The sequence below is a fragment of the Ostrea edulis genome, chromosome 10 (assembly GCF_947568905.1).
Source record: "Ostrea edulis chromosome 10, xbOstEdul1.1, whole genome shotgun sequence".
In the NCBI taxonomy this organism is placed as follows: domain Eukaryota; kingdom Metazoa; phylum Mollusca; class Bivalvia; order Ostreida; family Ostreidae; genus Ostrea; species Ostrea edulis.
Window position 1 is genome coordinate 21,003,851 of NC_079173.1, and position 24,682 is coordinate 21,028,532.

General features: G+C 35.2%; 1 protein-coding gene across 1 annotated transcript in view; it reads left to right on the forward strand.

The window, feature by feature from the left end:
• Positions 1-24,682, forward strand: part of LOC130050671 (uncharacterized) — a 61,681-nt gene that overhangs the window by 32,436 nt on the left and 4,563 nt on the right. Inside the window, exons 5-9 of the mRNA XM_056150880.1 lie at positions 17,483-17,704; positions 18,675-18,790; positions 22,203-22,344; positions 22,498-22,612; positions 23,731-24,571. Coding sequence (XP_056006855.1) covers positions 17,483-17,704; positions 18,675-18,790; positions 22,203-22,344; positions 22,498-22,612; positions 23,731-24,571 — 1,436 coding nt within the window. The remainder of the gene's footprint in view (positions 1-17,482; positions 17,705-18,674; positions 18,791-22,202; positions 22,345-22,497; positions 22,613-23,730; positions 24,572-24,682) is intronic.

Genomic DNA, 24,682 nt, shown 5'->3' on the forward strand with positions numbered 1-24,682 from the left:
CCAGAAGAGCTGATATTTACATGAAAGCTTCCTGACATAGTGCAGATTCAAGTTTGTGAAAATTATGACCCCCGGGGGTAGGTTGGGGCCACAATAGGGGATCAAATTTTTACATGTGAATATATATGTAAAATCTTTGAAAATCTTCTTCTCAAAAACTACTAGGCCAGGGAAGTGCAAATTTACATGACAGATTCCTGGCATAGTACAAATTCAAGTTTGTTAAAATGATAGCCACTGGGGATAGGATAGGGCCACAATAGGGGATCAAAGTTTTACATGTAAATATATAGGGAAAATCTTTGAAAATCTTCCCAAGAACCATTGAGCCAAAAAAATTCACATTTATATGAAATCATTCTGACATAGTGCAGATACAAGTTTAGAAAAATCATGACCCCCGGAAGTAGGTTGGGATCACATTAGGGATCAAAGTTTTACTTGCGAATATATAACGCCAATGTAACTCAAGTAAGTGATGTGGCCATTGGGTAATTGATAATTAGTAATTGATTATTAACGTTAATACAATCCTTAATTAATTAATTGCTCTTAATTACAACTCTTTCAGATTAGGGGGTAGATAAATTTGTTCCATGAAATCAGTCTTTAAAACATCATATATTTTAGAATGCTTATTAATTTTAATAGATAACCATTGAATTTGTTAAAGAACAAGGTACGGTAACAAAATAAAATTATGACCAAAAAAAACCCCAAATTAGATAAGAAAATTAAAAGACACGGATCAAAAAGTGTCTTGCTGAGATATAATAAGTATTACTTCCTATCAATTTACAAAGAATGACATGTACATTGATTATAGTTAACAGGGAGGGATATTATTGTTTCATAGGTGCAGATTATAAATAAAATAAAATAAATCAAATATTTAAGAAAAATAAACAAACAAACAAAAAAAATACCAAAAAAAAAAATAAAAAAAAAAAAAATTAAAAAACACGGATTAAAAACTGTCTTGCAGAGAAATGATGTGTATTACTTCCTATCTATTTACAAAGAATCTTACATGTACTATTGACTTAATCAAAGTAATATTAACAGGGAAGGCGAATATTTCATAGGTACATATTATAAAAATAGGTTATAAAAAATAATACAATAAAACTAAACTATGAAAATTTTTTCACCATAAATATTGTTTATGTAAAGAACCATTAATCATTATATAAACTACTTAAATGCGACTTATCTGGTATGTAATGAGAATTCTCACGAAGCATATGTTGGTCCTAGGTATACCCCATTCTGTTTAAACTAACCATAACGACCAAAATGGCATCCGGTAAATACGATTGGCTTCAATTTATCCGGAATTTATTATCATTATTTCAATAAATGACAAAATCATTCAATAGATAATAAAACTAACAAATTTCATTTTGAAATTGATTTAATACCCAAATAATTCTTATTTCCTCTTCCGTTATTAAGATGTCTGCATTGATTACCGCAAATCACGTCACGGTGGCGATTTTGAAAATATCTTTAAAGAGATATTTGAACCCTTCTTCCATCGCCGCCCGGAATGAAACCAAGAAGAACTGTCAAATTTCTCTGAATTTTTTTTAAAATTCATATAAGAATCGTCCCGGGCGACGAGGAAGTGGTGTTCAATTTCACTGATTTATCTATACAAAAACTACGAAAAACCCATTATCAAAGACAAAATATGGTATACACATGGACAAGCAAACTGGTACACACAAAACAAAATAGACAGACTTGTAGCTTGTTAGATTTATTGGCGGTAATGATCACGGCTGCTCATAACTAGTGCAAGGAGAAAAACCATAACCCGAAGTGAACCCTGGGACCAGATGTACACCCGGGAAAAAATAAGATAATGTTTATTTATATTTGTAATATCAATTAAATGAATGAAAAATCGAGGTGAGCTCTACTGGCAAGCTGAATCTCCGCCACTAGACTATGCAGCCACTGCATAGACTGCGCCACCAGTAGAGCCGACCCTCCTCAAGCAGTGGTAGTCATACACAAAAAGGTAAACCCTCATAATAGGTTGGAACTATCATCTCCAAACACACACAAAGATTAATAGTAAAACTGTAGAATCGTCGAAAAGCTCATCTTTCTGTAAGCACCCCAGGTAAATCAGCAATAAGGAATTACAGTGCAAATGCCTCACGTGGATGGCAAGTATGAGCTGATTACATGCACCGTGTAAATACAACGAGCCAGCAACGATTTGTTTAAATGCGTATCCCTAATAAAAGTGATCACGTCATCATTCAGTGAACACTACAAATAAGGATTTAATGTGCAATATGCTACAAAGGGAACCAGCAATAATTTTGCTTAATTGGGCATCCCTAAACAAAATAGGATCACATTGTAAGCAGTTAACACTGAAAAAAACAAAACAATTTAATATTTTGTCACAAGGAATACTCATGTGAAATATCAAAGCTCTTACTGTTCAAAAGTTATTGACAAGGTTAAAGTAGGTCAAACTCCAAAGTCGAGGTCACAGGGTAAAAAATGTTGGTACCCACGGAAAGGTGTTGCCATAATGAATACTCATGTGAACAAGAGATGTTTGTAAAACACATATGCCCCCCCATGGTGCAAAATTGAAAAGGGGTATACACCATACATCATTTAATTGATAGTAGTGTCATAAATTCAAAAATTGAGCAGACAATATTTTCCTATGTCAAGAGTGGATTGACCATGTGACCTAAAAATCAATAGGGGTCATCTACTCCTTATGCTGTACCAGTGTACCAAGTTGGGTGTCAATCAAGCAAATAATTCTTAAAATATAAGAGACAATATATTACTATGTCCAATTCAACTATTGACCTTTGACCTCAAAATCAATAAGGGTCATCTTCTCCTGAAGATGTACCTGTGTACTAAGTTTGATGTCTGTCAAGCAAAAGGGTCATCAAGATATTGAGTGGACAGTATATTACTATGTCCAATTTGACCCTTGACCACAAAATCAACATGAGTCATCTCTTGAATATACACCAGTGTTCTAAGTTTGATGTCAAGATATTGAGAAGACAGTATATTCCAATGTCCAGGTTGACCCTTGACCTTTAAACATTTCACCTCAAAATCAATAGGGGTCATCTTCTCCTGAAAATGTACCAGTGTACCAAGTTTGATGTCTGACAACCAAACGGTTCTCAAGATATTGAACGGACAGTATATTCCTATGTCCAGTTTGACCCTTGACCTTTGATCATGTGACCTCAAAATCAATAGGGGTAATCTTCTCCTGAAGACGTACCAGTGTACAAGTTTGATGTCTGTCAAGAAAAGGGTTCTCAAGATATTGAGCGGACAGTATATTCCAATGTCCAGTTTGACAAGGACCTTTAAACATGTGACCTCAAAATCAATAGGGGTCATCTTCTCCTGAAGATGTACCACTGTACCATGTTTGATGTCTGTCAAGCAAAGGGTTCTCAAGATATTGAAGGACAGTATATTCTTATGTCTAGTTTGACCCTTGACCTTTGACCAGGTGACATCAAAATCAATAGGAGTCCTCTTCTACTGAAGATATACCAGTGTACTAATGATGTCTGTCAAGCAAAGGATTCTCAAGATATTGAACGGGCAGTATATTGCTATGTCCAGTTTGACCCTTGATCATGTGACCTCAAAATCAATAGGGGTAATCTTCTTCTGAAGATGTACTGGTTTACCAAGTTTGATGTCTGTCAAGCAAAGGGTTCTCTAGACATTGAATGGTCAGTATATCCCTATGCCCAGTTTGACCCTTGACCATATGACCTCGAAATCAATAGTGGTTATCTACTCCTTAGGATGTACCAGTGTGCCATGTTTGATGTCTGTCAAGCAATGGGTTCTCAAGATATTGAGCGGATATTATATTCCTATGTCCAAAGTAGATTGACCCTTGACATTAAAAAGAATAGGGGTCCTCTTCTACTCATAACCAACCCACATATGAAATATCTTAATCATCAAGTGAATGGTTCTCAAGATATTGAGTGAACAACATATGGTCTACCGACCGACAGTTGCAAACCAATATGCCCCTCTTCTTTGAAGGGAGGCATAAATATCAAAGCTCTAACACTTACTGTTCAAAAGTTATAAGCAAGGTTAAAGTTGCATACAGAATGAAAAAAACAATACCCCTCCCCCGATCTTCGATCTCGGGGGCATAAAAAGGGAGCCAGCAACAATTTTGCTGAAATGGGCATCCCTAACAAAATGTGATCATGTCATCAATCAGTGAACACTGAAATAACAATTCTATATATATATATATATATATATATATATATATATATATATATATATATAAGGGGGCCAGAAATGGGCATCCCTTAACAAAATGTGATCACGTCATCAATCAGTGAACACCAAAATAACAATTTAATATACAGTATATACAAAAAAAGGGAGCCAGCAACAATTTTATTTAAATGGGCATCCCTTGACAAAATGTGAACACGTCATCAATCAGTGAACACTGAAATAACAATCTAATATTTATACAAAAAGGGGGCCAGAAATGGGCATCCCTTAACAACATGTGATCATGTCATCAGTGAACACTGAATTAACAATTTGATGTGCTAGATCTATATACATGCACAAAAAGGGAGTCGGCAATAATTTTGCTTAAATGGGCATTCCTAGACACATTTGGGCAATTAATCATCAATCAATGCACACCGTCAATCAATGAACACCACACTAAAATCCACACAAGAGCCAGTCACCAAAAATATAAAATTGAAGTATTTTCCCCGTTGAATGAACACTGATATTGTTGTCTATTCATGAAATGATTAAATATTGGCCAGAACAAACTGTTGCCCACTAAGGACCAATTAACGTACATGTAGCTCCATCCTCATGTGACTTATCAACATTAATGTTAAAAGTGGAAAAACTGTATTAATTTCCACTCAATATAGTTTAATATAATTAATAACCAAAGAAAATATATATGTTTCCACCTTTTTAAAGAGGTCAGACATACAAAAACAGAAGTATACATCAACATCAGAAAATCACATATTTTCGTTAAACAGAATAATAAAAATAGATAAAAACTTGTTGAAATGACAAAATTAAATATCAACAGTTTAAAAAAACTGATAATTCATAAATATGTATAGATTAATTGTGGATACTAGGTAAACCAATGTATAATAGACATCAAGTAGAGGAAATTCCAGTCTAGGAGTTATTGCCCTTGACAAAATTATTTTAATCATTTATAATTGATTATCTATGAAAATTATAAACTTTTTCAGTATTAATAGTTTACCAGATTTTTTATTATATCTAGTGAATAAAATTCCTCAGAAAGATATATTTCTATCATGCGCAAAGTTTAATTTATTAAGATTTTTGCAAAAACCTATGACATCACATGAGGATCGATCAACCTTAAACTTGCACCATAATAAACCCCATCATCAATATTTCTCCCATCAATTCAAAAACGCTAGAGCAGCCATGGTCACCAACATTGGGGGTTACAAATACTTAGTTAACTTGATCCTTGAACACATCAGGGTTTTGAATTTTAGCTTTGGATATCGTAACCCCCCCCCCCCCCCCCAAACCTTAGAATGAATATTCCATGGATTTGGACTTCCACCTGTCATCTCATCTTCAGTCACTGGGAATGGGGGTTACTGAAGGGGCTTGCATATACAAAAACCACAGTTCCTGATCGACGCTAGCAGATGACATAATGGGGTTTTACTCTTTCTTTAAACGAAACTGAATATCATAGTCACGTAAAACCAGGTGACCTGCTAGCCCCCAAGCGAATTGTGTGCATATACTTAAATAAAGAAATGGTGCATTCTGGATGCACAGTGGCAAAGATAGATGAGTAAACAAGGAATAAATCTGTCCAGACCTGGATATCTGTGATAGATTTGAGCTTAGATTGTTTAGCCACTGCTAAGTTACCATCTTGAAGTGATATGTATTTGTTTGATCATTGGGGTCCGAATAATTATGCACCAATTTGGCTAGATTGACATATTGGCCATTAGCAATTTGAACTTTGATTTTATTGGGTACATTGTAACCCAGCTCAAGACAATAACTAGGCGCTTGCCGAAGCGAGTAACTATCACCCCTATTTTCATTAAAAATAAAGGCCAAATCTGCATAACCTCGCTGGCCCGGACTGGGATGGGAGTCTTGGTTACACTGGCCGCCATGCCCGCAGCGATAGCATCCGTGATCTGCTACATCTGTTCAGCAGTAAATCGTAGCAAATGGAGGTCGTAAACACCCGTGAACTGAACCTAATTATCAATACACTCGGGCTCACTTACAGCGGGGATCCGTCTCTTTCTTCCCCTGGTCGGAAGTTGCTCTCCTCCCTTATTTCTTGGCATTTTATTTTTCAAACAATATGTAAAAGTAAATTTAATCAAACTGTGAAAGGGAAATTCAGGTAGTATGAAATTGGTGTGTGTGTGTGTGTGTGTGTGTGTGTGTGTGTGTGTGTCAAAATTAACCAGAATACATGAATCCAAAATCAAAACAGGCAAAAGTTAGCAAAATTAAAGCCAGGAGCTTTATATATATATATATATATATATATATATATATATATAATCTTGGTTACACACACACACACACACACACACACACATATACATATATATATATATATATATATATATATATATAATCCAAATAGAAAGATTCCTCTATGTGTGGATCCGTGAAATAATCCAAATAGAAAGATTGGAACTGTATATTTTCCTGCTTTTTTATTGATTGGAACTGTATATTTTCCTGCTTTTTTATTGATTGGAACTGTATATTTTCCTGCCTTTTTTATTGAATTATATATATATATATATATATATATATATATATATATATGTGTGTGTGTGTGTGTGTGTGTGTGTGTGTGTGTGTGTGTGTGTGTGTGTGTAGTCTTGGTTTTAACTATAACTTCTTTCTTTTTTCGCTCCGAGGCTTAAAGAAAAATTCTGTCTTACCTCCTGAATTTCCATGTGCGAAATGCTGGGGAATCTTGCACGGTGGTCATGACGTAATTGATGACCTCACTAATACCCGAAAAGAGAATAGCCGGCAGCGGGGAATTACCCCGGTGATGCAAATTAATGATTAATGTTGATATTTAGCTTAGATAAACCGATTTAACTTCGATGAGTTAAATCCCATAAATTGCTTCATAACCCTTACTTTGTTCGATTGTGTACTATGCATGCGCATACATGAGTTGATTTTAATATGCTTTTGAGAATAAATAGGAGTGCTCTTTCAGAAAATAGACAAAAAAATATATCAGGAACGCAAATTTAATTTTCCCCTTAATAGTCGGGTAGAATTAAGCCTAAACATACTTCTTACATTATATTATTGTGTAAAAATTGGTTGATCTTCAATTTTCATAGTTTAACCTCATTTGCAATTGATAGAAGAGTGAACGATGTTGACGTTTTTGGTCTGTAAATAACAAATGTTTTGGTATGAATTTGAAAAATGACAATTTATAATACATGTAAAAAGGACTTTTTGTTTCACGGGGTGGAGGGATGCTTCAAAAATAATTTCCGTTTTCCATTGATTTCTATAGTGAAATATGCGATTTTAACCCAAATTATAGTTACCTCTCTTCGTTATGTCTTATGAATTAACTTTTATTAAAATTCATATAAACATCTGTATGTATTAACGTAAAAAATAATTTAAAAATGATAACTTTTAAAAATTGATTAAAGGGTAGGCGGCGAAACAATTATATCGTTTGCAGTTCTTACGAATGATTATTATATAAAGTAAATACAAATTATATAGCGTAAATTACAACTGCTTATTACAACTGCTATATGTGACAAATTAGAAGTTTTAGGAGTTTTATCCACCGAGTAGTTTTTATCACATTCATCTGGTAGACAGCAGCAAGTTTATGTTAACAATATACGATCCAATTTTAATCAAAGAGCGTGTACAGTACCTCAGGGTAGCATTTTAGGCCATAATTACAAATTCTTATTATTCAACATAACTGCAAATCTATACTTATCCTATAGCCTAGTATAAATTACGAATGCCTATCATATAACGTTAAATTAGAAATAATTATCATATGACGTAAATTATCATCAATTTTTATATGTTTATTATATACTAGCGGAAAAAAAAGAAACTGGGCATTATATAATATATCAAAAAACATATTAAAAATAACTATGAACAAATTTTATTTTTTGTAATACTGTTAACAAATGTATTCGTTACAACATTTTATAATCCATTAATGTAAACGTAGAATAACGTCAATTTCAGCACATTCGAAAGACAATGGTATTCGAACTTGAATTAACATAGTTAATGACGCTTGTGACCACCATTTGCATTCACGCATGCTTGACAACGGCGCCTCGTCGATGCCACTAAAGTGTTAAGAAATGCTTGAGAGATGTTGTTCCAGATGTTGGTTAAAGCCTGGCCTAAATCAGCAAATGTCACTGGCTGATTTGGTAAACGGCGCAGACGTCGTTTCATTTCATCTCAAACCAGACGTGCTTGATCGGCGATGAATCGGGGGGGGGGGGGGGGGGGGGCAGCTGGCCAAGGCAAGACATCGACACTCTGTTGAACAAAAATGTCCTTGACTACACGTACAACATGTGGCCTTGCGTTGTCTTGCTGCAGAGTGATGTGAATTTGCTGTCTCTGTATGAAGGGTATCACATGGCGCTGAATAATTTTGTCTCGATAGCGTACGCCGGTGAGATTTCCATAGACAATTTGTAGAATGGTCCTTCCACATACTGTTATTCCATCTCACACCATAACACTGCCTCCACCGAATTGTCGACGTTCCACAACACAAGCGTCCTAATACCGCTTCCCAACACGACGATACACTCTACAACGGCCGTCAGTGTATTCCAAATGATATCAGGATTCATCTGTGAACAGAATATTGGCCCAGTCCTGTATTCTGAATGGCAGATGTCGTCTGCACCACACTAGTCTAGCGATACGATGACGTTGAAGCTGTATTGGGCGCACCGCTGAACGTCTTGGTCTGATGTTGTGCTCGCGCAGACGATTACGCACAGTTCTTGGACTGATTGATCGAAGTCCAGAAATGCTACGAGCAGTCAATCTTGCTGTCTGGAAACGATTTCGCAGGTGCACAAGTCTAATGTGGTTGTCCTGTCGACGCGACGTTACACAAGAACGCCCAGAACGTGGCCGATCCCGAGTGTTACCAGATTGTTGGAAACATCTCCATAATGACTGGATGGTGTTCCGATGAACTCCAAAGTGTCTTGCTACGATATGTTGTGCCATTCCAGTTTGAAGCATCCCAACAGTGCGATTGCGTTGGTTTTCGCCGAGTCATGGCATGACAGAAGGGTAAATTTTGTCAAAACTAAAGTGCTTTCCTTGACGAATAGTGTCCAAACAAACCTTTTACACTTCTTACTCCAAGCAGTATTGGCCAGTAAAACTTGTGAGTACGAACACTTCAATAAACAACATGTCTTCACTAACCATGAACAAGTCCGTCCATCTCAGTCGGGAACTATCCGATATTGATAAAAAACATCAGCTTTATCGATTGTTTAGATTTTATAAATATAAAAAAAAAATTATACTAAAGAAGGTGTTGCACGTCTCCTGTTAATTTTCCTAGAGGTGTTGCATGAAATATCGAAAAATTTAAGTTATTCAAATATATGACAAAACCAATTGGAACGTATGTCTTGATTCAATAATTTTTGAAAATAAGTTTAAAAGACGTGTGTTGACAGAATTAGCCAAAATATTTCGAGTTTAAATCAAGCAATAAGCGATTTATATGATTTTTAGCGTTAAAATTGAAGGGTATCCCCGAATTTCAGAAAAACTGCCTCCGTGAAACAAAATAAATTTAGTGTGAGCATGTTCTTCGATTTTTCCTCTAAAAAACTGCCGCTTTGAAATTTTGTTTCACGAGGGTATTTTTTTTTGTAAATTTAAAAAAACCGAAACGACTTCACAAGTATTATTTTCAACTTCGCCTGTACGTTAATTTTCCTCAGTAATGTATGGTCTACTGCGTGGTTCAGTGGATAAGGTCGTCGACTCTTAAATATAAAGATGTTTTCTATTTTTAAAACAACCGGGTTCGACTCCCTCATGAACATATTTTTCTTTTCATATTCCTTTTCCATCTAGATTTTTTTTAAAATTGAAACACGCTTCTAGTTTTTATAAATGTTTCATGTCAAATCTCTGTTTATTACCATGTTCCGAGTTTGAAATAAGCTTCCAACCTGGACACTGTTTAGTTTGTGAATAAGACTCTCAACAAACACTCCGAATAGAGCATGCAATACCCGTGTTTTGATAGTCAAGGCTGCTAACGAGAACTTGTATGTTTTTCTGAATGAAAGTTGTTGACAAAGGCATGGTGCCTTTTACGAAAAACCGTTGTGAACTTTGCAAAGCTTTGGAAGAAAAACTTTAAGGCCAAACGAGGTAAATAACCGTTAAGCAGTTTGAGTTTATATGTATTCCAGTAGCAAATTCCTATGTTGAATCAAATTTTACAGGTGCATGTACTTTAAATAATGTTGAATTTCAGTAATGCGTATTAAACTTCCCATATATTGTTTTGTGGCTAGAGTCATGTACAGTTGCTAATTGTTGGTTGTGGGAAATAAAACATACGGGTATAAGAGCTTTAGGACTGTAGTAGTATAGAATATTAAATATTTGATACACTCGTAACATGTAACCGTATACATTGTATCTGATACTCAGGAAAAAAAAAATAAAAATTTAATTTTCACGATTTCAAAAATTATCTTTAGACTACATGTATAATGTATTGACACATAAAATGTATTAGGCTTGTCCCTAGTACTGGGGAATCCTTCAGGTATTTAAATGGCAAATTCGCAATGAGTATAAATATGAATGAAGGTCAGTTCTACGTCACGAATGTTGGCACGGAGCTCCGATTAGGGAAATTTCCGCTTCTGTGCAACACCCTCTTTTATAATGCACAGTTTCTTTTTTCCGCTAGTATATAACGCATATATTACAAATGTCTACTATATAACGTGCATGTACCCATGCAATTTCAAGGGTTCCAAATGAAACCATGTGTATTTTAAAACTGAAAATGCACGCAAATAGGCATATATATATATATATATATATATATATATATATATATATATTTCCACCTTGCCCATCAGTAGTAGGTTTGGATCCTATATACCCCAATACGTGTATGCTTTACGCCATCATGTATGATATATGGTGAAACAGGCCGTTTTCCAATCTATATCTAAAATGTGTATTGTAGAATGATTTCATACAGAGCTAAATTATTGTCAGGTTATGAATTTAAAATTGTTAATGTACTTTATACATTTTTGCAAACACAATATCTTAACGGCATTGTTAAAAGCCCTGGTTTGAATGTATTCATAGAATTTTAAATATATGTGGACTTTCAAACATATGACATCATATATGACATGAAACAAGTTGATGGTACAGGGGTTTCAACAGCCTCGATTGAAGTAAGCATTTCGCAAATTCTATGGTTGTTATAACGATCTAGTTCGTCATTACAACCTATCATTAGGTCAAATGCTGTGTGATGTGTTTCATACCGATTGTTAGACCGTTTTTGTCCTACTGATTTTGACTACGTATAACTCCATTTACCTGGTCAGGATATAGGTCGCACGGTGGATGTGACCGGTCGACAGGGGATGCGTACTCCTCCTAGGCACCTGATCCCACCTCTGGTGTGTCTAGGGGTCCATGTTTGCCCAACTATCTATTTTGTATTACTTATAGGAGTTATGAGATTGATCACTGTTCGTTATCTTCGCCTTTCATCAACAAGAGAACGTAAATGAAAAACGTATAACAAATGTTGCCAAACAAAGACTTGAGGTAAGGTTTGCAACAGCAGGGAGATAGCCCTTGATATAACTCAGTGCACTTCGGGCTTTATGACGTCACAATGAAAAAATACGTCACGCCATTGTTGTATCGTGGGTAAATGTCATAATATTTTCTTGTTATCTACTACCGCTGTCAAGTGTCAAGCGGCGCATGTGTAACCCTCTATGAGAAAATAATAATGTTTCTGAAATGATCATTTATAGATTATTTTATTTGTTATTATAAAAGTCTACAATTCTTTATATGTAGTATGCGCTACGGTTAATTTACATTTTATGGTGTGACCTTGAAATCGCCACTAATGGGCATCGGTATTTCGAATACATGGATAAAGTCAGTTGTTTGCAAACAACGGCATGCTCTGGTAAAAGATGATGATCGGTACCGGTTGCTGATATTTTGTGTGAAACCATGAGTTGATCACATGTTATATCTGCGAATCTTGCTTGGGAAAGTAGGATTTATTTTGATGCTGTTATAAACGATCATTGTTTGTGAATAGTATCCTCAAATTTAACAAGGTTCGACATTAACGAAACTAGGAATTCTTATGACAGTCACAAGCATTTTTTAAATTAAACACGAACATGCTTAACTTTACCTCTTTAATTACTTGCACTTTATATTTCAATGCTATGACATCTACTTGCGCCGATCGAACGATTTATCGCATGAACTTTGAAATCTAAAAAACGCGACTGACATGATCAGGTAAGAATAAAAGAGGGATCTTCTCTAGCATATCTCTAAAAAAGTCTTAATTTTGTCTGAGGAACATCTGCATAACGGTATGGATCTTGTCGACATAAAACATTTTCTAAGTGTAATTTTTACTAACTTTACATTAATTCCCCCTCCCCCCTTGGATCCGCCGCTGACCGAGCTTTATATTGTCGCGAAGGTTACAGTCGTATGTTCAACTATGTAAACAAACATCAAGCAATGGAACAAGATGAGGGAATTTATTTCAAAGATGTAGCATATAAGACAGGTTCGAGCTAATGAAACACGGAATTTATGACGAAGCGGGACCGTGGAAAACCCGCCGCGAAATTGAAGATATTGTATTGTATTGAATTTAGAAGAACAAATATCAATATATTCACCCAGGGATCCGAGTTGCATGGAATACATTGTAAAGTCAGGAATGATGTGGCATATTTATAATTCTGAAGAACTAATATCAGTTTTAAACTTTTCAAGTTACTGTCCAGAAACCATATTTGTCTGAAGTTTTCAATTTATTTTCGGTCACTGTGACCTTGACCTTTGACCTTTGTTCTCCAAAATCAATAGGGGCCTTGCTTTGCTGGTATCCAACAATATATCCAAGTTTAATTTGATTCAAATTATAATTTTTCGAGTTATCTTCCGGAAACCAAATGTTTTGGAATTGTAAATCTTTTTTCGGTCACTGTGACCTTGAACTTTGACCTATTTTCTCAAAAATTAATAGGGGTTTCTCTTACCTAGTACCCAACAATACTTTCAAGTATCATTTGATTTGGATTTAAACTTTTTGAGTTATCATCCGGAAACCAAATATTTCTGAAATTTTCATTCTATATTCGGTCACTGTGACCCTGACCTTTTTTCTTCAAAATCAATCGACCTCTTCCTTACTTAGTACTCAACAAAATCTCAAAGTTTCATTTGATTCGGATTTACACTTTTTGAGTTATCATCCGGAGACCATTTTTTTTCTGAAATTTTCATTCTATTTTAGGTCACTGTGACTTTGACCTTTGACCATTTTTCTCCAAAATCAATAGGGGTCTTCCTTACCTAGTACCCAACAATATATCAAAGTTTTATTTGATTAGATTGTAAAATTGTCGAGATATCATCCGGAAACCAATCGTTGACGCCCGCCCGCCCGCCCGCATCACCAAACCAATAACCGAGTTCAACTTCGTTGCAACTTGACTAAAAACAACTAACATCTAAATTCTAATAAATGTGATACTACAACACTTGACAAATGAATATACATATCATTTATCATTTTTGGGCTGAAATTGTATTTTGTTCATGAAAATGCTCAATGCACTGTTCAAACGTTGTACAAAATGACAAATCGCATGTATGAAATATTTCATTTTAATCTGCTACCATGGAAGTAAAACCTGATGTGTAGTAATTTTAGATGCTTTCTTAAATGGTTATGATCCAAATATTATGTTTAAAGAGGATTTTTTTCTGGCGTAAACCATGTAAAGCTGCTCAATATACATTTTCTGTTGCCATGACAACCAATTAAAATTTTTATTCGTGATAAGAAAAGTGGCTTTTTTGTGTTTTAAAATAAAATTTCTCTACCAATTAGTATAATCGTATAGATAACACCCTTTAAAAAAATTCTACCAGCTTTTTACCCCATAAGTTTGCCTCGTGTATTTTTTATACCACTAGTATTCCCTTTTGCACAAAGATCCCGAAAATGTAAAACATCACAAAATGAAGCCCATCTAGTCAGAAGACACGGGCGATTTTTAAAAGATAAATTCCTACTGAACATACTGATATTCAACATGATGTTGTTCGCTACATGTCAAAATGACACAAACCTTACCTTAAGGATCAATTTATTCAAACATGATCGAGCGATATGATCAATTCATCCAAAGGTAAAATATACAGAACTGTCTAGATATAGACCTGGGAACTGAAAGATATTTAGGAAAATTGTCTGAAATTTTAGAACTATTCTTCGTAAATTTCGCACTACAAATTATCGCCTTCCAGTAGAGACGGGAAAATGGATTATTATTTCATCTATCATCTTGTTAGGCATTACAATTCGTTATACCTTAGGCCTACTACAGCGAACTGCATTGTGTCGGGGACCACAATATTAGGATGAAATTGAGATAATCTACGTCAGTTCGTACTCTAAGATCAATTGAAGAGATGTGACTTTTCGAGATCTTAATCATTTGTAATGAGGGACTTCAGAGATTGGTGACATAGAGTATGCCAGACGATGGGCTAAATATGAAAAAGAACTTGATACATTGTCAGAATGGCTTAAAAGTATAAGTATAATAGGATTATTATAATCCCGCATTAAACATATTAAAACAAACGTACGTACCATGTATCCTTCTGTGTTTAGTAAACCAGAATCGATAAAAGAATTAGATAGGTTACATGAGGAATATGTTTTGGTTCCAGCCGACAAAGCTTGCAACAACATTGTCTTTGTTTGTAAGGCTCATTATTACAACTGTATTTTAAATGAAATTAGCATTGATTCCACTTTTGGTAATCGTACTTATACTCTAACTGCCCTTTCAAAGGATGAAATTCTTCAAAATCATGCTTCAGTTTTAGACACATTTAATAGCCCAGTCAATGGGGCGGATAGATATGAGTTACCACACCTAAACTGGATTCCTAAACTACATAAAAACCTCTACAAACAAAGATATATTGCTGGATCCAACAAGTGTTTTACCAAGCCCCTATCTTTGCTTCTCACAAAAATATTAACAACTGTGAAGGGGAAATTTCAAACATACTGTGCAACTACATATGCCAGAAGTGGAGTTAATCAAATGTGGATTCTAAAAACTTCTAACGAACTTTTAGTAAACTTGAAATGGCAAAACGTTTCTCAAATCAATAACGTCAACACGTATGACTTTTCAACACTTTACGCGACCATTCCTCACTATGAATTAAAGACTACACTTTTTGACATCATAGACAGTTGCTTCTTCAACAAAAATGGAAAGCGGAAATATTCATATCTAGTGATCAGTCATCCAAAAAAAAAAACTACTTTGTTAAATACCACTCTGATCAATTCCACACACAAGCACTTTGAAATTGAAATAAAAACAAATAACATGGAGTTCCTCTTTGACAATAGCTTTGTGGTTTTTGGTGATCAGGTCTTCCAACAGTCTATTGGAATTACCATGGACACGAATTGCACTCCATTTTTGCTTACCTGTTTTTATATTCATATGAGGCAGAATTTATTGAAACACTTCTACGTAAGAAGAAATAATCCCTTGCTGTGGTCTTCAATTCGACATTTAGATACATCGACGACGTTTTATCTATTAACAATAACAATTTGCATTCATATGTCGATTCGATATATTCCAGTGAACCCGAAATAAAAGACACCACAGAGTCGTTCACTTTTGCTTCATACTTAGATATTTTATTGAAAGTAAATATTAAAGGCAAACTAACAACTCAACTTTATGACAAACGGGATGATTTCAGCTTCCCCATTGTCAACTTCCCATATTTATGTAACAATAGTCCATTATCACCTGCATATAGCTTTTATATCTCTCAACTGATTCGATACGCAAGAGCTTCTTCTGTGTATGGCCAGCTTTTAAATCGAGACAAACCAGTTCATTGTGTAAGGGTTTCAACAGTTTTGTTTAAAGTCAACATTTCGCAAATTCTATGGTCGTTATAATGGGGGGGGGGTGTCAAATGCTCTCGGGCGTATTTCATACAGATTGTTAGGCCTTTCTTTGCACACTGATTTTGACTACAGAATTAACTCCGTTTATCTGATAGAGATATAGGGCTTACGGCGGGAGTGACCGGTCGACAGGGGATGCTTACTCTTCCTAGGCACCTGATCCAACCTCTGGTATATCAAGGGGTCCGTGTATGCCCAACCTTTCGTTCTATACTGGTTAAATAAATGTTTATTCGGTATATATAAACATACATTCATAAATACCAAGGATAACCCATGAAAGCTCGAAAGCTTATTTCCAATGGGGTCCTTTGATATACGGATCTTTGCGCTAGGGGTCATTTATGTGGGAGGAAACCGGAGTACCCGGAGGAAACCCACGTGTCCGAGCGGGCGACCGCCATACCCTCTCACATACAACCATTGACGATCACGGGGATCGAACTCGGGCCGCAGCGGTGAAAAGCGAGAGCGCTACCTCTGTGCTACCCAAACACCCTCTGCGCTAATCAAACATTATTGGAGTTATGAGATTTTATCATTGTTCTTTATCTTCACCTTTCATTAGACGAATGTGCAGGTCTACTACAGACTTTTTGCGAGCCTTTATCATTAGAGCTTGCAACATGGTTCGCGCTGGCTCGTTATACCGTTAAGTACAAGACCCTCATGGTTTTCTTGTTATATTACATGTAGCATTGAAGTTTGAAAGCTAAAATAGACTTCACAACGTTTAGATTTCACAAAAACCTCATATGAGTCAGTTGTCAGTTGTCCAAATGAAATGAATATAAATCAGTGATACATGTAACGATAAACCAAAAAAAAAAAAAAAAAAGGAAATTAATAATTCACCTAGTTAAAAAATCAAAACAAAGCAAAGTTACATGTAAACGTTAAATTGCCTGCTTGAAGAGATATGTTTTATGCCAAATCCTAAATTAGTTAATTCATGATGTATTTTTTCTAATCAAAGATAGACTATCTTACTTATAATTCATTTTGTTGATATAATATTTTGAAAATAAAAGATAATTAATAATGTGATCGTGTTCACAGCTTGTGAGAATGTTTCAAGAACAAAAGGACTTTGAAAAGAACGGTCGTCTGCAGCAATTTGATCCTGAGAGCGCCATCTTTGTCTGCAACAAGTGGGACCTAATTCCTCCAAATGAAAAAAGAGAAGTTTGGGAGTACATAGCAAAGAAGATTAAAGCTCACTGGCCAACTAGACGAGACATAGACATCACAAGACAAATGTTCAAGATGTCCACCACCGAGGTAAGCTGAATGCCTACTAGTTTCAGAAAGGACTAATGGGCGACGATGGTTGATTTTTTATCTATAAAAGAAAGACAAAAGCAGATCTCTTAACGTCAACGAGAAAATTCTGATCAAGGACATTGAATGGAAAGTGGGGAATAATGTTAGAATAGAATTTTGAAAAAATAAAGTTATAAAGGTGAAGATAACAAACAGTGATCAATCTCATAACTCCTACAAGCAATACAAAATAGAGAGTTGGGCAAACACGGACCCCTGGACACACCAGGGGTGGGATCATGTGCCTAGGAGGAGCAAGCATCCCCTGTCGACCGATCACATCCGCCGTGAACCTTATATCCTGTTCAGGTAAACGGAGTTATCCGCAGTCAAAATCAGTAGGTCAAGAACGGTTTAACAATCGGTATGAAACACGTCAGACAGCATTTGACCCAATGATAGGTTGTATTGACGAACTAGATCGTTATAACGACCATAGAATTTGCGAAATGCTGACTTCAATCGAAACTGTTGAAACCCCTGTACCATCAACTTGTTTGTCAGTAGCTTACCTCGATTTAAAAACTGACTATACGCAGAACAAGCTCTTGCATATCAAATCAGTGGAGATATATAAACACCATATGCAGGTGATAATGGAATATTGCTACATAAATATGGGAAGTTGACGATGGAGAAGCTGAAATCATCTCGTTTGTCATACAGTTGAGTTGTCAGTTTGCCATTAATGTCTACTTTCAATAAAATATCTAAGTATGAAGCAGAAGAATGGCATAGTTATAATTCAATTTTAAGATAAGTTGCTTGGATAAATACATTGCAGTGTGCTATATATTGAAAAGTTGAATTTAAAGGTAGTAGAGGACTTCTGTCATATAACAGTGAAGTACACAACATATTGTACATGCTAGGTTACACATCGGATACCACTATTACAAGTCTAATGTAAATGGTCTGTTTTTAAAAGGATATCAGTCGAAGCAAAAACGGACTTCCTTGCACAGAAGAATTCAGATCTCTTCTTTTTGGTATGGATCATCTAACCGGCGCCAGCTTGAAACAAAGAGCCAGGAAACATGTAAAGTAAGATATTTTACATCTTAAATCTCGTTATTATACATAAGAATTTGTTTGGTAAAGACGTTTCATGAGATTGTACTTATATTGTACCCTCATTATTTCGTGGAAATGGATGACGAAATCATGGCAGTAAGACGTCAGAAACAACGCGCCTCTATCAAGGAGAATTATTTCTTGGCAAACATCGTGATGGTAAAGACAAATGAAAGGGGAAAATAATGAACAGTGATCAATCTCATAAAGCCCATAAGCTATACAAAATAGATAGTTGGACAAAAAAAGGACCCCTGAACACACCAGGGATGGGTTCAGGTGCCTAGGAGGAATAAGCATGCCATGGTTTTCGGACAGCTTAAAATGTGTAATAAAGATGAATTTGTCTCAAATAGTAAAGTTTATTCCATTGACAGAAGACGTATACTGAATATTGAAGCATGAGTGGACATCATTAACATCATCTACTACAGTTCAATTAATTATGTCGATTTATTCGTTGCTACCTATTTGGGACATTTACCGTCACATCGTTCGATGTGTATTGTAGCACGATTTCGTGGATGATGATACTCCTGCATAGCTCTATTCCATACCTTTCCAATGGTATAAACACGAGCTTGCAGCTTCACAACTTTCTAAACTTATTGTCATTTCAATAGAGCCAGTCGTTGACCACTGTTGTAAAAATGGTTGGGAAACGGGTTGAGAATATTGAGGAACAGAATCCCCTTGGCCCATATCTGAGGACTTCCCATATATATTTGCATGTAAAACCTTAGTCCCTATTATGGCCCCAACCTACCCCTGGAGGCCATGATTTTTGCAAACTTGAATCTACACTATGTCAGAAAGCTTTCATGTAAATGTCAACTTCTTTGGCCCAATGGCTCTTGAGAAGATTTTTAAAGATGCTCCCCATATATTTGTATGTAAAACTTTGATCCCCTATTGTGGCCCCATTCACACCCCGGGGGCCATGATTTGAAAAAACCTGAATCTGCACTATGTCAGGAAGCTTTAACGTTAAAATCAGCTTTTCTGGCTGAGTGGTTATTGAGAAGATTTTTAAAGATTTTCCCTATACATTTATATGTAAAAGTTTGATCCCCTATTGTGGCTCAATCCTACCCCCGGGGGCGATGATTTGAAGAAACTTAAATCTGCACTATGTCAGAAAGCTTTCATGTAAATCCCATCTTTTCTGGCTCAGTATGTAAAACTTTGATCCCCTATTTTGGCCACATCCAACCCCCAGGGGCAATGATTTTAACAAACTTAATCTGCATCTATATCAGAAAGCATTCATATAAATCTCAGTTTTTCTGACTCAGTGGTTCTTGGAAAGAAGATTTTTAAAGATTTTTCCTGTATATCTGTATGTAAAACTTTGCTCCCTTATTGTGGACCCATCCAACCCCCGGAGGCCATGATTTGAACAAGCTTGAATCTGCACTATGTCTGGAAGCTTTCATGTAAATCTCAGCTTTTCTGGCTCAGTGGTTCTTGAGAAGATTTAAAAAAAATTCCCTGTATACTTGTATGTAAAACTTTGATACCCTATTGTGGCCCCATTCAACCCCCGGGGGCCATGATTTGAACAAACTTGAATCTGTACTATGTCAGAAAGCTTTCACGTAAAAATCAGCTTTTCTGGCTCAGTGATTCTTGAGAAGATTTTTAAAGATTTTCCATATATATTTGTATGTAAAAGTTTGATCCCCTATTGTGGCCCTATCCTACCCCCGGGGCAATGATTTCAACAAACTTTAATCTGCACTATATCAGAAAGCTTTCATGCAAATCTCAGCTTTTCTGGCTCAGTGGTTCTTGAGAAGAAGAGTTTTAAAGATTTTCCCTGTATATTTGAATGTAAAATTTTGATCCCCTATTGTTGCTCTTGAGAAATAAAAAAAAAAAAACCCACCCTATTTTTGCAATTTTATGATTATATCCCCTTTGAAAGGGACATGGCCCTTCATTTGAACAAGCTTGAAGGTCCTTCACCCAAGGTTGCTTTTGGCCATGTTTGGTTGAAATTGGCCCAGTGGTTCTGGAGAAGAAGTCAAAAATGTAAAAAGTTTACAGAAAGACAGACGGACGTACAGACGGACAGACGACGGACAACAGGCGATCAGAATAGTTCATTTGAGCTTTCAGCTAAGGTGAGCTAAACAGCTCAAGAAATATTATCATAAACGGCGCCCTGTGTCAGGATTTAGGTATGTTCGTCTACTTCATGATAATGCGCCATCACATACATCTGAGCTTGTGAAGCAGTTTTTGAAGTCGGAGAAGGTTATCGCCTTGCCACACCCACCATACTCTCCAGATCTAGTCCCATGCTAAACTTAAAAAAGTTCTTATCTAGTCGTCGTTACAAGTCCCGACAAACCCTTGGCTCAGCCATCAGTCAGTGCCTCAGAGGTCTACCTAAATCAGCGTACCGTGACGATTTTCAAAAATGGATTCAGAGATTGAAATTATGTATTTCAAACCGCGGAGAATACTTTGAAGGGATGTTATGTTCATTTCACTATTTGAGTCGAATGCTTTTGAGATATCGTACAATACACATTACATATCGAATAGCCCTCGTATATATTTTAAAACATATATTTAAAATTTAACGCGCTTATATCTGTGGCAAGTTCATTGTACTGTTTTTCAATTTTATACATGGGGTATTTTACATCAGTTTTTATGAGTATTAATAACAAATTTCTGCTCTCTTTATATATTGAGTAGCTTCATTAGCAAAATCGTGATAATAAAATTTGAAGATATTCTAAAGGCATCAAAATATTGTTGTTGTTGTTTTTGTTATTCTTTTATATTTGCAATGGTCTTTTATACAAAAAGTTAAATTTTTGGGTCTCTTATTCATGATATAAAAATTATTCCGCCCGGACGCTTTTTAGTGGAAAATTTAATGAAAAGTTGTCAGAGAATTACCCATAACAAATGCCGGTAGTATAAATACGACTGTTTTGCGAGAGATAGTATCACTGCGAAGTAGACGCTGGTGAGGAGTAAGTCGATCGAACGTACGGTGAATAAAGAAACTAACGGTATACTATGTCTAGTATACTAGTAGGGAAACGTTTAAAGGTGTGGACGTTCACCTGTTTTGTTTTTAATTTGTTTGATCCTTCGACAAAAGGGATCTGTCCAGTATAAGGACACATATCCTGCACTCCCAGATATGTCACGTTAAGATCTATAGTTACTTTTTATAATAATTTTCATATCATAAACATTTCGCATACCAGTGTATATTGACTCATAAATATTTTATAAGGATAAGTAATGTTAAGATATATGTATGACTCGTATTTGTGTAAGATCTATACCAATAAGTATAGGGACACGAACCCTAACACGTTACATAAGTATGAATCATGTATTTTTTTTTCTCTAGTTGGTTGCAAGGTTTCATGGACAGGCTTCTCATTAAAGTTGTTGCCAGAATAAATGCCACAAGAAAGAATCAGGAGGAGAAAGAACAGATGAAAAATGAGGTGGAAAGAAGACTCAGGACTCTAAAAGAAGAAATTGAGAATGCAAGTGTTAACAGATTTCCAATTAGTCCTTATTTTGTTGGAAAACCAAAATCTGATTTGGGGAAAAATGCATGTATGTGTGTATGTTTTAAAATATTAAACATTTGTCAAATTCTAGAACACAATAATTAAGAGAAATTTAAATTACTTCAGGTAAAAATGAGAATGAAATCTGCAGCAAAATCAAAATGCAACCACATAGCAAAGAATTTGACAGAGCATTTGAACAGTCAGGATACTAAAATTAGAATGTTCCAATGGCCTATTGGTAAGAACGGCATTAAGGTAATAAGAGACTGGGAAGAAATGTCCTTAACTTTATAAATTGTGGGTAGATGTGCTGATAAAATAGTAGTAACTATCTATTTATACATATGTATATGTACAAAATGTCAGCTCTAGACCCAGAGCTCCGAACACATTTTAAGGTATTCAATGTATAACGAAAGGAAAATGAACAATTTTGAAGGATTTAAATCAACATTAAAATGTTTATTGTTAAAAAATTATATGAAAGTAAAGTAGATGAAATCCACATGACTGATAAATTATTTTTGCACTTGATTCTTTTTTGAAGAGTTATCTGCCCTTTGTAAAAATAAGAAACATCTAATTTTCTAAAAATGTGTATGGTAAATGATTAATTTTATTTCATATTTTCAAGGAGAAAACATGTATGCAACTTTCTACAAAGACATTTGTATAAAAATATCATTTCTTTTAAAAACAATATTTTAATAAAACATGTTCTTCCATGTACTTCAATGTTAAATTCTAGGTGAAATAAATCAAGCAGTAAAAAATGTCTCCAATATTCCTATGGTGGATTATTTTTATTTAATGAACCTTTCAAAATTATACCATGATTACAAAAACCCCACCATCCATTTTCTAGATAAGAAACATGGTTGTTATACATTGAATACCAGGTAAAGGAGTAAAGATCCATTTTTTTTTCTGATAATCAATTAAAATGTAAGGATTATATGTTTTTGAAAGTAAAATTTGGCTTAATCAAATCATAAAACGATTTCTTTGAATTTTTATAACACCTCCAGCAATAAAAGTCCAGTATAAATGATGAATTTTGTAATCAGTGAAAAGAAAACATGATATACGTAACCTACATGTACTTTAAGCTTTTGATATTCTTTTTCTGCATTGTGTGCAATTATGATTTATTAATAGCAACGGAAATGTGTTCGTAGTTGACGCTAGTGTTTAGCTAGAGTTCGAAGCTTTAGTATACAATTCAATTATTAGTTGTACTGTATATGCATGTCTGAAAGTTATCATAATGATCGTCAATGTTTCTACAGCTTGCATTTAAAGGTCAGTTGTAATACTTGAATTTTCTTAGTACTCCATTGTCTATCAATTCTGTAGATGAACTACCAGATGGCAAAAATCTAAGAAATGAAGCAAAACAAATGATCCTGGATAAAATCAACTACGAGGTCGACCACTGGTGTTGGGAAAACGATATTGCCGAAACTTCCACTCAGCTCTTTGATCTTTTCATGCAAGAATGTAAGCTGATCAAGGGGAGCTACACAGAGATAGATGTGATCATCCAGGGCAACCGCAACGTTCCACGACCACCAGAGGCATCCCCTATTACATTTTTTGAACGAGTTAAATATTTGGCTAACGATTGGTCCCTGCGCTTCTCCAGTCGATATCCATCAAAAATTTTCATACCCCCAGCATTGATGAAGGTGTTGTATAGTGACACAAATGAAGAGAAAAAGTACAGAAAAAACAAAAAAACATACATGCTAAAATGGGCCGAGGATGAACTGATAGCTTATAATACAGACCTAGTGTTCAGCGGTCTACAGCAAACATACTTAAGGAATTTCATGTTCAGCATAACACAGGTTTGTGATGAAATTATTCCCAAACAAATCGAAGCAGACGAACAGCTTATAGAAAACATAGTAAAGGAAAATAGAGATTCAGGAACTGTCCGACAGCAGTACTTGCCGATAGAGAAGAGGTGTAAGGAGATCATTGGGGAACTGCTTTATGCTAAAATGACACATCTGTCGGATTGCCAACCACGCATCCTTAAAGAATATGAGGAAATCGGAAGTGGTTCATATTCTACAGTTCTGTCGTGTGATGCAGAATTTGGAAACAGAACAATAAAATGTGCAGTAAAGAAAATGATGTCAAACTTACATAAAGATATGTACTTGCAGCTAACAGAAGTTGAGAATTTAAGGTAAAAAATATGAAAATGGTTGCTAAACTGCCTAATAAGATTATATAAGAACATAAAAGACGTAGAGAATTATCGGTTTTACAAAAAATCTAGTTTCTACAGATTCGGAAA